The sequence below is a fragment of the Homarus americanus genome, unplaced genomic scaffold, assembly GCF_018991925.1.
Source record: "Homarus americanus isolate GMGI-L3 unplaced genomic scaffold, GMGI_Hamer_2.0 scaffold6894, whole genome shotgun sequence".
Lineage (NCBI taxonomy): Eukaryota > Metazoa > Arthropoda > Malacostraca > Decapoda > Nephropidae > Homarus > Homarus americanus.
Window position 1 is genome coordinate 557182 of NW_024731872.1, and position 15532 is coordinate 572713.

General features: G+C 42.7%; 1 protein-coding gene across 1 annotated transcript; it reads left to right on the forward strand.

Annotated features, from left to right (window-relative positions):
• The first annotated feature begins 1912 nt into the window (after positions 1-1912).
• Positions 1913-6554, forward strand: LOC121868074 (apolipoprotein D-like). Its single transcript, XM_042368346.1, has 5 exons — positions 1913-2040; positions 2888-3048; positions 4355-4571; positions 5208-5368; positions 5807-6554. Exons 2-5 carry the CDS (start codon positions 2929-2931, stop codon positions 6023-6025), a joined length of 717 nt encoding a protein of 238 aa, XP_042224280.1. The 5' UTR covers positions 1913-2040; positions 2888-2928; the 3' UTR covers positions 6026-6554.
• The last annotated feature ends 8978 nt before the right edge of the window (positions 6555-15532 follow it).

Sequence of the window (15532 nt, forward strand, 5' to 3'; positions counted from 1 at the left end):
AGAGAGAGCAGTACCGACTACACAGAATGGTTACTGTTCAGAATGCTGTGTCCACACTGCCCTTAACAGCCCGTCAGCCAGCACTATAAACTGGTTCTTTTCTGTCATCAGTTTTATCTATCAGGTATTATTCTTATCATTAACAACTGTTTATATAGAACTACAAAGCCTATATAAATACTTGAAGGTAAATAAATTAGCATATAAAAGAGAAATTTACACTAACGATAAATACAAAAATAGAAGAAAAAAATTAAGGAATAGCCAAAGTATAATTCATGGTATAATGTGAAGAGGAACGAATAATTATTTGTATAAGTATAGCTGTTGAGTCATCCTGTATATATATTAATTGTTTCGGCTTTCAAACACCCATCAGTAACTTTATTAACTAAGGTAGTAGGAAGTAGGCAGCTATCATACAGGGAGGTACTACTGCCTGGGAAGATATTGGAAGCATAATGTGTTGTCTAATGGTCGACCCTGCTGCCATATGGCATCACGAAAATTGTGACCAAGTCCCAGGTTGTTGATCTGACTTTCTGCCTCATTTACCCACAATTGCAGGGTCTCTATTGTTTCTCTTACCTGAGGAATAGCCACCCTCACACTAACCTAACCTGACCACCCTCACACTAACCTAACCTGACCACCCTCACACTAACCTAACCTAAGCACCCTCACACTAACCTAACCTAAGCACCCTCACACTAACCTAACCTAAGCACCCTCACACTAACCTAACCTAACCATCCGGGTAGCATTAGGGTGTTTAATGATCAAGTGATACAGGCTGAAGGGCTAATCTTCAGGTGATCCAATTAACCTTACGAAAAAGATACCGAACTAATTCACTGGATACTGATGGTACAACACAAGTGAGTCATTATTCTTGAAAAACATGAAAACACTTAAAGGGAAGGAAAGGTTCTCTTGAAACTTGGTAGAGTAACGAGCATAATGTATTGTGTATTCAACTATAAGTGAACTTCAACAACACAACTTATTTCACCTCATGATTAAAACCCTAACACCACCCACAACACAACATACCGGTAACCTAACATTTTCACTCATAAAGCTTCATAAACAATTGGTATTTTTAGAACAATTTAAATTTTGAGCAGCGTGTACATACCTCCTAAATACACATATAGCACACAATCATACACATACTATAGAAAAAGCTAAGTCATGCCCAAATTGGCTTAACAACATCAGTAGTGCACATCATACAACAGGTGTTTTACCTATTAAAATATACTGTTGTCTTCATTTTTCCTAAAAACTCTTGTTTGTGCATAAAGTGAGTAAGACTCTTCGTTGGTGATGCGCTTAAGTCTTTATAAAAAGAACGCGCTGACAATACCAGAAGTATCTCGCAAAACCATTACAATAAAACAAAAGTTATTATCTTGTGTTGGAACTCAGACTTAGTGAACGGTGAGGTTAATAGCATATTGAGTATAACAAATATACTCCGATAAAAACAACCTTGATATACATACATGTACAGTATGTCTTAAAGTATTCCTTCCTGAGATGATCGGTCGTTTTACTACTAAGGAATAATAAAAGACTGATTATGTTAATGAATGGGGCAGAGACGTGAGCTATAAGGAAGGAGGATATTGGTGGTCACTGAAGCATTGGTGAAGTACCGGAGATATTATAACAAGAGCAGAAGTGATATATAAAAGCAGTGGGATGAGAGATGAGGCTGAGGTGGTGTTGTCCCGTGGTGCGAGGAGAGGAGGAGGGGGGAAGACGACGAAGAAAGTCTGGAATGAGCAAATCAGTCACGCGAGATCAGGGGAATAGCGGAAGTTGAGGTGCAGATCCTGTAGCCAACGCCATCATATTTTCTTCTATAAGCAAGATACGCTGAGCACATGAGGGCCCGGGAGCATGAAGATGACGTGCAACTTCGTAGAACTACATAACAACCACTAGGCGTGTCCGGCTTCCTTCGTCTGCCTGGTATATAAACCCCAGCGGCCGTCCATGAGTCAGTCAGCGCTGAACCTTCCGCGTGAGCAGGTGAGTCATCTCTCTCAATGGAGTATATTTCATAGTTGCTCAAACATAAGACTACAGACAGATTAAGATAGACCCAGTAGGGAGCTGGCCAAAAAGCAGTCATATATCTTGTATATATAAATGAAACAAAATTCATGCCGCTAGACTTAAGTGTCCACACGAGAAAGCTACATTTTTATGATATTATTCTCTGACTACATGTATAAGAGAAGCATCCCTCAACAGTCATTACTGGTGACAGACACACAATGTTCAAACCTTGGATAGATAGATATATACATATATAAGCACAGAAAAGAGTAAAAGCGACTGAAACACGTGAAAAATAGCAATGATATTTGTAAGTCACACAGGAACTCGAACTCTAGTAAACTCACCAAGAAAAAAGTTAATTAGCTCATCAATCTTCATATTCACGGTATGAATTCCTCGAAAAAATTGTATGCCTAATCAAGACTTTTCAGAATTGTTTAACACAACACAACACATAAATATAACATTTCATAAGGTGTAAAGACGGCTAGACGAGTAACACTATAACCCCCCCTCCCCTACCTATATCATAATTATAACAATGACAAAAACAACAGATCCTGTAAGAAAGAAGGTGATGTAAAGGTCTGTAAAATCTCACACGCTATTCGAACTTATGAAAAGAGACCTGGAATAGATGAGTTTTTCTTCTCTTTGTCACTCTATGGGATTCTACCCAAGTGTGAATATATCTGGTAGGATTTTCCCCAATGGCTTTTGTCGTTGCACCAACCTTTTTTAAAAATTGCCGGTAATTTCCTGAAATGTAATTGTATATTCAACAGTCCCGTTTTCTTTTTTTGGTTCATTTCAGGTAACCAGTGAAGACGTGCCGTGTCAAGAGCAGTAGTGAGGATGGTGATGACACTGAGGACAGTGGTGATGGTGACGCTGCTGGGGATGGCCGCCGCCCACCAGATGTTGTGGGGCAACTGTCGTGAAGTCAAACCCTTCCCTAATTTCAGCCCAGACAGGGTAAGACTCACGTGTTTATGTCCATACTGTGCATAGTTTTTAGCAATTAACTTGAAGGGGTTATTCTGGCAGTGAACAGTGCCATGAGTGAGTTTATGTGCATGACCAGCCGTCATTAGTGTCAGGTCAACGACGAACCTTTGAGGTGATCCCTAAACTAAATTTTATCTGGGTTCAGATATTTTTGGTATTTTATTCAGGGTTTACCTTAAAGGTTCACACTGTTCTCACAACAGTGATTTTTGGTCTCATAACAACTTTAATAATAATTAAATTTATACGGAAGAGGTATCGTACCACCTATAAACCTCTTAAACAGTTCATGTAGCACGCGGAGGTATAATATATATAAAGGGTGATTCAACAAATAGTACATTAAATTGGAGGATGAAATCCTTGAATAATTCTAAACCACATTGTCTCTATGGTAAAATGTCAGAGTCTGCATAGTTTCCAGGTTACAATACATTGAAGATGTTGTATTAATGAGTGAATTCGAAGAGGAGCTTTCTTAAGCTCCTCTACGCGTGTTGGTGTGGGGATTAGTGGATGACAGCATTATGACCTGACCTCATGTTTTTAAGGTCACCCTGTATATTTAAGCCTCTCTCTGTCCATGTAGTCCTGTTGCCTCCGAAGATGTCTTGAATAAAGACAAAAGCTAAGGTGCTCCGTTGTTTCCCTTTTCCCGTGTGATTTTATCAAGATTTATCTTATCCACGTTTTCATCGTGGATCTACATGATATATATATATATATATATATATATATATATATATATATATATATATATATATATATATATATATATATATATATATATATATATATATATATATATATATATATATCACTAAATGTGGACATCTCATTTCTTCTACAGGTAGTTTCAGAAATCAGTTTTATCACTTTTCAATTATAAATTATACCTCCTAGTTCTGTCCAGTTTCTTCGATAACTTTGTAGTTTACATGAACAATTACTGGCATTACTATTTCGGCGAAAACACACACAACCATATAACTTAAAAAATCATTTTATTTTTGTCAATCTGGAATGGTTAATTCGTATGTGATATTCTCTTCGAAAATCACAGAATTCTTAGACACAAAGTTTGCAATTTACACTTTTCATTCACCAAAGACATCAATATGCAAGGAAGATAAGACGTATTCTCTTGCAGGAAGAGCCTTTGCTTATTTGGTTATTTTAGTACATGTCATCTAAAGTATTCTGTTCAACAAATTTCTCATAAGGTTAAGAATGAGCTTTTGTGTTAATATTGTATTGCGTCTACACCCAACAGTTCAACGGCACCTGGTACGTGATAAAGAAGACGGTCACGACAAGCAGGTGTTTCAGCACCATCTTTAACTGGCAGGGGGACGACATCTTCAAGGTACACGAAATCAGCACGCCCATCTTATCTGACATCCTTCCCTTCCGCGCCACCGTGACCAACGAGGGAACCTTCACCATGGACGCCAAAACCCCGGCCAAGATGAAACTCAGCTGGGACGGCAGTGAGTAATGTTAAAGAGTGTGTGTGTGTGTGTACGCGCGTTTAGGGAAATTTTATATTCCTGGACAATATTATTGTTATTTAATCTTTTTAATGTATTTTTCCAAAAGAAGTTGAAGAAATAACTCTTGGTGGTACACGCACGGGCAGGTTTCTCAGGGTACACCGGTCTCCTGTACTAACGCTGGACAATAAAGGTTGTAACAGAAAACAAACGAACCGCCCAACCGGCTAGTCAACTGATAGAAACAAAAAAAATCAATATTTTGTTTTCTCAATAAAAAAAAACATCTTCCAGAACAGATGATAATTCAAATGGTCACTCCACCACGGGGTCGGTCTTCTAAGTTGATCAGTTAGTTACTACTCAGTGAGCACGATGGCTATTGAACCCTCAGGTGTCACGAACAGGTGGGTGGTGCAATTTATAGTAACTTACCTATTAAGATTGTTGGTCCACATTGCTACAGAAAGACCATCCGCAAGTTAATAATATCAGTGTATAGCATTATCTAGACCCACAACAAGGTAGAGTTTATAGTTGTATCAAAATTCCCACAACAAGGTAATGGTTTTATACTTAGTGTATTATTGTTCAACACTGTATAATAAGTATCTCCCTTACCACCCACCACAGACTTGTTGAAGCATATGATATCGACTTACTTCGTGGTGGTGGACACAGACTACGACAACTACGCCGTTGACATCGAGTGCCAGTCGTGGAAAATCTTCAAGCGGATCTCAGTCACCATACTCAGCCGCACGGATAAACTCAGCCAAGAGATTATAGACAAAGTACGTTTATATATACCGATAACTTCCATGTATTTTTTTACTCGTAAACTCTTAACTGTTCATACACATCATTTAGATCATCATAAGTCTCATATAGAATAGTTTCACAAAAAACCTAACCTACCATAACCTTCTCTAACCTACATTTAGTACAATGTCGATATCTTATGGTGGTAAGACATCTTAAATGAAACAGAATTTATTTTACTATACTGTATACGAATTAATTTCCATTAAGTTATACCAGCAAAAACGCCAGTTGCTCATTAAAGCTTAAACGACTGTTCCAGGATTAATTTCCTTTTATCAATGACTGGTATACCTTCACTACAACTCGTAAACAGTATGAATGCTTGTAGTAAAATGGTGTGGTAACTTGTCTTCGCTGAACCGTGCCAACAGTCTCTCTAACAATGTTTCTCGTTCTTGATGCCACAGGTGGAAAAAATGCTGGAGGAGGATTTCGAAATAGACATCTCTCGCCTCAGCACCGTCGACCAGTCTAAATGTTTCAGCCCAGATGAGGTCGACTACAAAGTCAATATCGACGAAAACGGCTTAAGCTTCCTTGGTCTCCTTAATGATAAGAAATTATTAACACTAGACAATGCTAAGGATGTGGATGAATATCTGGGAATCACTGACCCAACAAACTAAATGGTTTGTTAAAGCTTGTTATTAAGACATGAAGGATGTACACACCACGCAGTATAAATCTCATACCATGTCACTACCACACCCACACGAGTGGTGTATAAGAGAAATTACACTTACACCACCATGTACACCTGGTAGCCACGATCAACACAGTGCCAGAAGTACTGCAGTATCACCTCTGTGTTAAACAAATTGTCTAATAATTTTATCCCGCAACTCCAGACGAGAGATTTGGTACAAGAGTGTCTTAAATGTTAACAGGTCGTGGAAGTGAGGCTCTTTTCTTCCCCCGTAAAGTACCAAGTCATCACCTCATTACCAGAAGATGATTCTGTAATGTTATTCAACCAGACTCAAGCTGAATATATTTACAACTGTATGATGTAAGACGATGCACAATGTTAAGTTTCTTATCTCATGGTGTGTGTGTGTGTGTGTGTGTGTGCGTGCGTGTTAGGTCATCCCTGCCCTGATACACGGCTCATTACTGAGTAAACTGGAGCTCTCAAAATAAAATCTTAAAAACTTAGTTTCTTTTCATTTTAACTTTTTTCAGTGTTGCGTTATGTTATCAGCAAAAATGAATCGGTGAGTTCTCCAGTGTCGCTTTACGAGTGTCAAAGTGTGACTTAAGTATTTACTTATTATGTTTTTTACTATCTGTAGAGGAATAATAACCAAGAGAAAGGAAGAATAGACAGGTGTCGATATTACAGATACACAGCTGACCGTCAGGTATTAAACTCTCAGATAAGGTCTTATGAACACCCACCGACGTGAACCATTCTCCTCTTGAGATGTTGAAATTTTTATTTTTTTCACTCAAAGCAGACTACATTTATTCTTCTAAAACACATATGAGTTATGTTCCCCATTTGACTTTTAGATGAAGTGTTGCGTCTGGCTAAAGCAAATTGTCACAATATCTCGGTTCCCACTACCCATAAACACTGCAACACTGGCCACTACTGCAACACTGACCACTACTACAACACTGGCCACTACTACAACACTGGCCACTACTGCAACACTGGCATCTACCACACCACTGGCCTTTACTGCAATACTGGCCTCTACTGCAATATCTGGCCACTACTACAACACTGGCCACTACTACAACACTGACCACTACTACAACACTGACCACTACTACAACACTGGCCACTACTGGCCACTACTACAACACTGACCACTACTACAACACTGACCACTACTACAACACTGGCCACTACTACAACACTGACCACTACTAACCACTGACCACTACTACAACACTGGCACTACTACAACACTGACCACTAACACTGACCACTACTACAACACTGACCACTACTACACTGGCCACTACTACAACACTGACCACTACTACAACACTGACCACTACTACAACACTGACCACTACTACAACACTGACCACTACTACAACCACTACTACAACACTGACCACTACTACAACACTGACCACTACTACAACACTGGCCACTACTACAACACTGGCCACTACTGCAACACTGACCACAACTGCAACACTGGCCACTACTACAACACTGACCACTACTACAACACTGACCACTACTACAACACTGACCACTACTGCAACACTGACCACTACTACAACACTGACCACTACTACAACACTGACCACTACTACAACACTGACCACTACTACAACACTGACCACTACTACAACACTGACCACTACTGCAACACTAGATATAGCCCGCGGAAATATCTTGGGACGGCGCAGGAGGTATTGGCAAAGCGCTCTGCTAATCAATATGTGGCGGTGTACCAGCCAAGGGACTGCTGCTGCCGGGTGCCACTCCCTTGCCGCAGCCCACAACCAGCAGTTCTCCAGTTGCTGCTCCTACTCCTGCCGGCTTCCGGTTTTCTTTTTCCAGGTAAGGATATTGTGTTGTTGCAATAGTGATGAGTGATGTGTTATTGTGACTTAACTGCTACAATGTGTTCATTTTCAAGTTGTAGTTCAGTGCTAATTCTGGCGTGGTACTGTGTGAGGTGGTGTATGGAATGTGCATTAGTGCTGTGATATAGTGCTATAAGGTGGTGTTGTGGTGCTGTTATATAGTGCTGTGACACGGTATTGTGGTGCTGTAATATAGAGTTGTGGCGCTTTAATATAGTGCTGTGACATGGTGTTGTGGTGCTGTAACAGTGTTGTGACACGGTGTTGTGGTACTGTAATATAGTGCTGTGACACGGTGTTGTGAGGTAGTGGTATGTAGGACAGAAAGTCACTAGAAAAAGTAGTCAGAGTGTAAATAGAGACTGATGAGGGTTAGGTCTGGTCTAGGGAGTAAACATTCAAATCCCAACCTAACCAAACCTAAACAACCTATTCCAACTTAATTTGTTAATGGTATTGAAATAAAATGTGAATTTTTTCCTAACCAAATTTTAGACTTTTTTCTGTGATTCTATTTCCGTTCACCGAGGTGGCGCTGTGAGGCGGTGTTGTGGTGTGGAAACGTGCATTAGTGCCGTGTCGTGGTGGGGTGTTGCTTAGACAGCGATGTAGTGTTGCTGCAGGATGAGCAGATTATGTGGAGCATTTAATTGTCCTGGGCAAGTGCTTTTGAAATTTACTTGTCCTGATATTTTTTTTTATTTGACCTTCCAAATTTGGGAGGAAATTTGCTTGCCCGATTTTTTATGGGAAAAGTAAAAAAAAAAACAAATACATTAAAAAATATTGTATCAACTAACATAAGACTTGTGTCCGTCTAATTGCCTTTTACCCTCACCTTTCTCCAGCCAATGGTGTTTGAAGAACCCAGTCTGTTGTCATTGTTTCTTATTCATACTGATAATTTCACTTCAATTTGTAACATAACTCTGCTTACACAGCAAACAGTGGGAGCTTTAATTTAGCTTTTCAGGTCAGGTGAGAATAGACCAATAGAAATACTGTAGGAGGGATCAGCTATGACGTCACTGAGGCTGAAGAACGCACCTGGACTTTCTTAACAAATCAGGTCATTGTGGGAACAGAAAAGTCAGGGATCAGTTCAACGGTGACGTCACGATATAGTGCTAGATGATCAAGCGCACGCACACCCGCCCGCCCACTCACACAGCCCCGCTCCCCCTCCCTTCACCTCGCTGGATGACGGACCTCACAGGTTAAACATGTGCGGGCAGGTACTATTTCCCGTCCTGATATTTTTCTCTCAAAATATTAACTTGTCTGCCAGGGAAGTACCAGGCACGTCCAGGCTGCCGGGCACTACTAATCTGTATAGCCTGTGGTGCCAAGTTGACAGTTACGTGGTATTACTGTGTTGGAAGTGTTTTGATGTTACCGTATTGACAGTGACGTGGTATGTAATGGTGATAGTGAGACGTGAAGATGCAGTGGTGAGAGGGACTTGACAGGTTTTACAGTTAATAATAACGTGTATTTCTATAGTTAACAGTGACGAGGTGTTGCAATATTAATGATGACGTGGTGTTGCAGTATTGTTAGTGACGTGGCGTTGCAGTATTGACAGTGGCGTGGTCTTCAGTTACTGATAGTGACATGATCTTGAATTACTGATCGTGACATAGTCTTGAATTACTGATAGTGACGTGGTCATGAATTACTGATAGTGACGTAGTACCACTTTGTTATGTTGTATTAAGCTGTATGTATATACAGGTATTAATAATTTCGCAAGGAAGTTTGAGTATAAATATCTCTGGCAACGGAAGGAGGAATTTGACATGTCAGCTGTGTAGTACCGCACACCCTGGCGACACAATCACTGAACCGCACACCCTGGCGACACAACACTGAACCGCATACCCTGGCGACATAACACTGAACCGCACAACCGCACCGCACACCCTGGCGACACAACACTGAACCGCACACCCTGGCGACACAACACTGAACCGCACCTGGCGACACAACGCTGCACCGCACACCCTGGCGACACAACACTGGACCGCACACCCTGGCGACACAACACGCACCGCACACCCTGGCGACAACACCAGACCGCACACCCTGGCGACACAACACTGCACCGCACACCCTGGCGACACAACACTGGGCGCACACCCTGGCGACACAACACTGAACCGCACACCCCTGGCGACACAACACTGGAACCGCACACCCGGGCGACACAAACACTGAACCGCACACCTGGCGACACAGCACTGAACCGCACACCTGGGCGACACAACACTGAACCGCACACCCTGGCGACACAACACCGAACCGCACGCCCTGGCGACACAACACTGAACCGCACACCCTGGCGACACTGGCGACAAACACGCCTGGCGACGCAACACTGGACCGCACACCCTGGCGACGCAACACTGACCGCACACCCTGGCGACACAACACTGACCGCACACCTGGCGACACAACCTGACCGCACACCCTGGCGACACAACGACCGCACACCCTGGGCACGACAACACTGACCGCACACCCCGCGACGCAACACTGGACTGCACACCCTGGCGACAACACTGAACGACGCACACCCTGGCGACACAACACTGACCGCACACCCTGGCGACACAACGCTGCACCGCACACCCTGGCGACACAACACTGGACCGCACACCCTGGCGACGCAACACTGACCGCACACCCTGGCGACACAACACTGAACCGCACACCCTGGCGACACAACACTGGAACCGCACACCTGGGGACACAACACTGAACCGCGACACCCTGGCGACACACACTGACCGCACACCTGGCGACACAACGCTGCACCGCACAACCCTGGCGACACAACACTGGACCGCACACCCTGGCGACGCAACACTGACCGCACACCCTGGCGACACAACACCACTGAACCGCACACCCGGCGACACAACACTGGACCGCACACCCTGGCGACACAACGCTGCACCGCACACCCTGGCGACGCAACACTGACCGCACACCCCGGCGACGCAACACTGGACCGTACACCCCTGGCGACACAACACTGAACCGCACACCTGGCGACACAACACTGAACCGCACACCCGGGCGACACAACAACACTGAACCGCACACCCTGGCGACACAACACTGACCGCACACCCCCGGCGACACAACGCTGCACCGCACACCCCTGGCGACATACAACACTGGACCGCACACCCTGGCGACACAACACTGGACCGCACACCTGGCGACACAACACTGCACTGCACAATTGGCGACACAACGGCGCACCGCACACCCTGGTGACACAACGCTGCACTGCACACCCTGGCGACACACCGCTGCACCGCACACCCTGGCGACACAACACTGAACCGCACACACCTGGCGACATACAACACTGGACCGTACACCCTGGCGACACACACAACGCTGCACCGCACACCCTGGCGACGCAACACTGACCGCACACCCTGGCGACGCAACACTGGACCGCACACCCTGGCATACAACACTGAACCGCACACCCTGGCGACACACAACACTGAACCGCACACCCGCGACACAACACTGAACCGCACACTTGGCGACACAACACTGGACCGCACACCCTGGCGACACAACGCTGCACCGCACACCCTGGCGACACAACACCGACCGCACACCCTGGACACAACACCGACCGCACACCCCTGGCGACACAACGCTGCACCGCACACCCGGCGACACAACGCCGTACCCGCACACTCCTGGCGACATTAAACACTGCACCGGCACACCCTGGCGACACAACGCTGCACCGCACACCCCCTGGCGACACAACACTGCACCGCACACCTGGCGACACAACACTGCACCGTACACCCTGGCGACACAATGCCGTAACAAATTTGGGTGGGCCTTCAAGAACCCCCCCCCTTCCCCCAGCTCGCTATGTTCCTGTCAACAACTTGCCCCCCTTTTTCATATTCTTGGATCCGCTCCTCTCTTGTCCTGAAGAAGTTCTAAACAAAATATTCAAAGCAGAAGAGTAACGCATTTTATTTTAGTCACTGTTATACTACCATTTTCTATCGCTAACATTTATAATAGAAAACTTTAATATATGATAAACTATTTTATTCATATCTTTATCAAGGCAGCAATATACTGCTCTTAGTATCCGAGTCAGTGCCATTTGTATAAACCATGACCAAAGGTTTATCGTAAAGATCCCAACCTCTCTGTAATATGTTACACACGGCTTGGATTGAGTATATACGAGAAGGTTACACTTAGGGCACACCTTCCTGTGTGTCCCGCAGAGTACATCACTAAAAGATGAAAAATAAATGAGAGAATATTTTACTGTTTTATGGAAAAGTCCAATGGAGGGCCACCTACCAGACTGGATCAGATACATTCTGGGGCCAGTACATACGCAGTGTTGGTGGTACAGCGGTAACACGCGTATATCTCACCATGGTTTAGTTGTTGTGGCCCAGACACACTTGCGAAGGGAGTTATCCAGTGTGACACTAACAGCATCACAAGTTTCCTCCTTTACTAACACTAGACAATAAAGTTCATAGCAACGTAACAAGGAAAAGACTAACTGCCCGAACGGCTATTAAGCTGATATGTGGTGAAATTGTTAAAAAAATTTAATGTATAAGAGACGTGATCGACCGGTAAGCGGATAGATTAAGGTAAAATGGACAAAAAATGAGGATGACTATGAAAGGAAAAACATAATTTAAGAGTGTGGATTTATGGCTTAATTCAGATCCTACAACATGTTGGTAATGTTAACATATGCCTTCACCTTGCCAAGGCATTAACAGCTTACATCGTGCCAAACAATGATTGCCCTCCCCCATCCATGTGCAATATGAACTTTCAATGGTATAATTTTGATTACACCAAACGAAAGTCTATCGATTTGTGTATCTATTTACCTATGATAATGACGTCTTGGCCGATTCTGTGAAGAAACGATTTATATATCGCAATCGAACAGGGACTCGGAGAAGCCAGTGCCTGAAGAACGTACAGCACATTGAAGGGCAACTAAACTGGTGGCGGCACTCGGACATATAACTTCACAAGAGAGACACTCAATGTAATTCACTACTCAGTATCTTGAATTAACTAATGGCTGTTTCATTGGAGGTCACAAACTCAAGCTTAAAAACCACCTGTACAAAATAAAGTCAAAACTAACTAATTTGCCATGGGGTTGTTTGATCATAACAAGAAGGAACTACTGAGTAACGCCACTTTACCTTACTGAGGAGTGTACTGTACAGGGGAGCCAGACTTTCCTGTCGTAGTTTCTCAGCCTATGAATAAGCCTCACGTTTCCTCACTGAAATAAATTTATTATTTTGTTAACAAGCACATCCCTGTGAGAATTAGATTTTTGTTTTAATATCTAGCAACATTACGTGATTGAATGATGGTAAAGTGACACTGTAAACAAACCCTCGTGAAAGAAGAACACCCAAATCAATATAAATATCATGATTTAATTACATAAACAAAAGAAAAAATAACAACTACCTATATATTACTAATGCCATCCTAGAATATAGATGACAATTCTAGATTCCAGGTTTCAACAGCCACGACATATATGAAAATACAATGTTGAAACTCATGTAGATGATTGTTAATAAAATAGAATATTTGAACGTGTTAAATTTCATAAACATTTCAGAAGCTACAGTATATTGCCACTAACTACACCCAACTGTGTTCTACGTACATTATAGGTTATAGTGCGGACTGTTGACGGGCGGCTAAACCTCACACCAAGGTCGGAGCAGACATATTCTGACGGAAATTGCCCGAACGAGAGTCACATTAACATCACATAGACCACACTACAGTATATTCGAATCACGTGAAATTCAAATTTAACTCACATGTACCAAGTGTATTGTATATAATATGTAATATAACTACGCCCTCCCCACAGAACCACCAACATCTCCGGGACACCAGGACTATGAGCACGGGTATGGGCTCATACTCGACAATGGCCTGCGATACTTTTGGCGTGCTTGGCAAGACACTGGAGGAAATACCCAATGGTAAGGCTTAATACTGATAGCAGAGTTAGACTTAAGTAATGAAATCTTTTACGGAAGCATTTCCACATATTTTCAAGTTTATAACAAAGGAAACGATTGTATCTGTCCCAGTGAAAAGGTGTGCGATAGATGCCAAGGAATAATACAAAATACCTCTGTCCTGCATCGTTTTACGCACATTAGTTTGTTATCTTAATTATTGATCCGTTATGTAGTTCTTCATGAACAGGAGACACAGTCAAAACCTTTTTTTTCCAGGGAATAACTGTCTTTATTTACAGCAGAATTACACGTGGTGGGTTAGGGACGTGAGGTTAGTAAAGGGGGGGAGAGCTGGGGTTGTCGAATGGTTTGGCAACATATACGAAAAATTGTGTTATGAATGACAAACAATTTACAGAAAAATAGCTAGTACACTTTGGGGGATATATAATAACACATGATTGCCTTGCTAACTGACTGACCCGTCGAACATCGGTGAGTGTAACGCGATATTTTTATTTGACTGTATATGGATAGCATGGTAAATTATTGTGAATTATTGTCAAGTAATATTTTTTACTGTTAACATCAATATTATCTCCTAGTAGATACGTCGCCCTTCTTATCACACTAATGTTCTCTCACTACACGATTGGCAGATATCATAAAAATTACCCCTTACAATGTTTGTCTGGCCACCACCTCCCTCCGCCCCAGAGTGAGAGCCATTAGTCCTCAGGTAGTGGTGAGCACAACACCGGGGCACAACACCAACACACACACAACCATCCATCCTCATTGGTTTATGTCTGTCCTCACTCTCCTTTACTTTAAATCTGGATAATAATGTAAAGAGAACATAACACTATAACACCCACCTCTGCCCCCCACTCCCCGCCCCATCCCCGTCCCCACCACCTATCTGGAGTCTACCCTCGACACCCATATCTTAGCCTCAGATAATGACACACATTGTTACAACTACTGATCAACATGAATAGATTTTGTCGTTCAAGCTTGAGACACAAACTTTCATTTTAACTCTCATGTTGGTTCTGATCTTTTGTAAACAAGAAACGTCTAGCTTTTTGTCTTTGGAGAAGGAAATTATATACAAATCCATATACAAATAATAAAGACGTAAATGAATCCAAATAAAATAAACATGTAAGAAAACTATAAAGATTGGTAATAAAAACGTTAATCTTGGTCCCATGATTGTCTAATTTAAGAAACTGTGGGGAATTTTTTTTATTGGTAATTCAGTTTGGCTGCACATTACTCGAGTGAAGCTTTACCAACCAGCACATTCTACATTATATATTTACCATGATGACTTATGTTGTTACACACACTGAATACAGTGATGATAAACTACCGTCTGATCCAGTACATTCAACTTCAGTCATTATTAGTTCCTTAAATACGGCTTTAAGTGTCTCATCAACTACGCTTTCCTTCAGGATGACCAGCAAGAGGCTCAAGGTGTGTTGCTGGGATGAACAGAACACAACAGACGTCACATGGTGTGTTGCTGGGATGAAC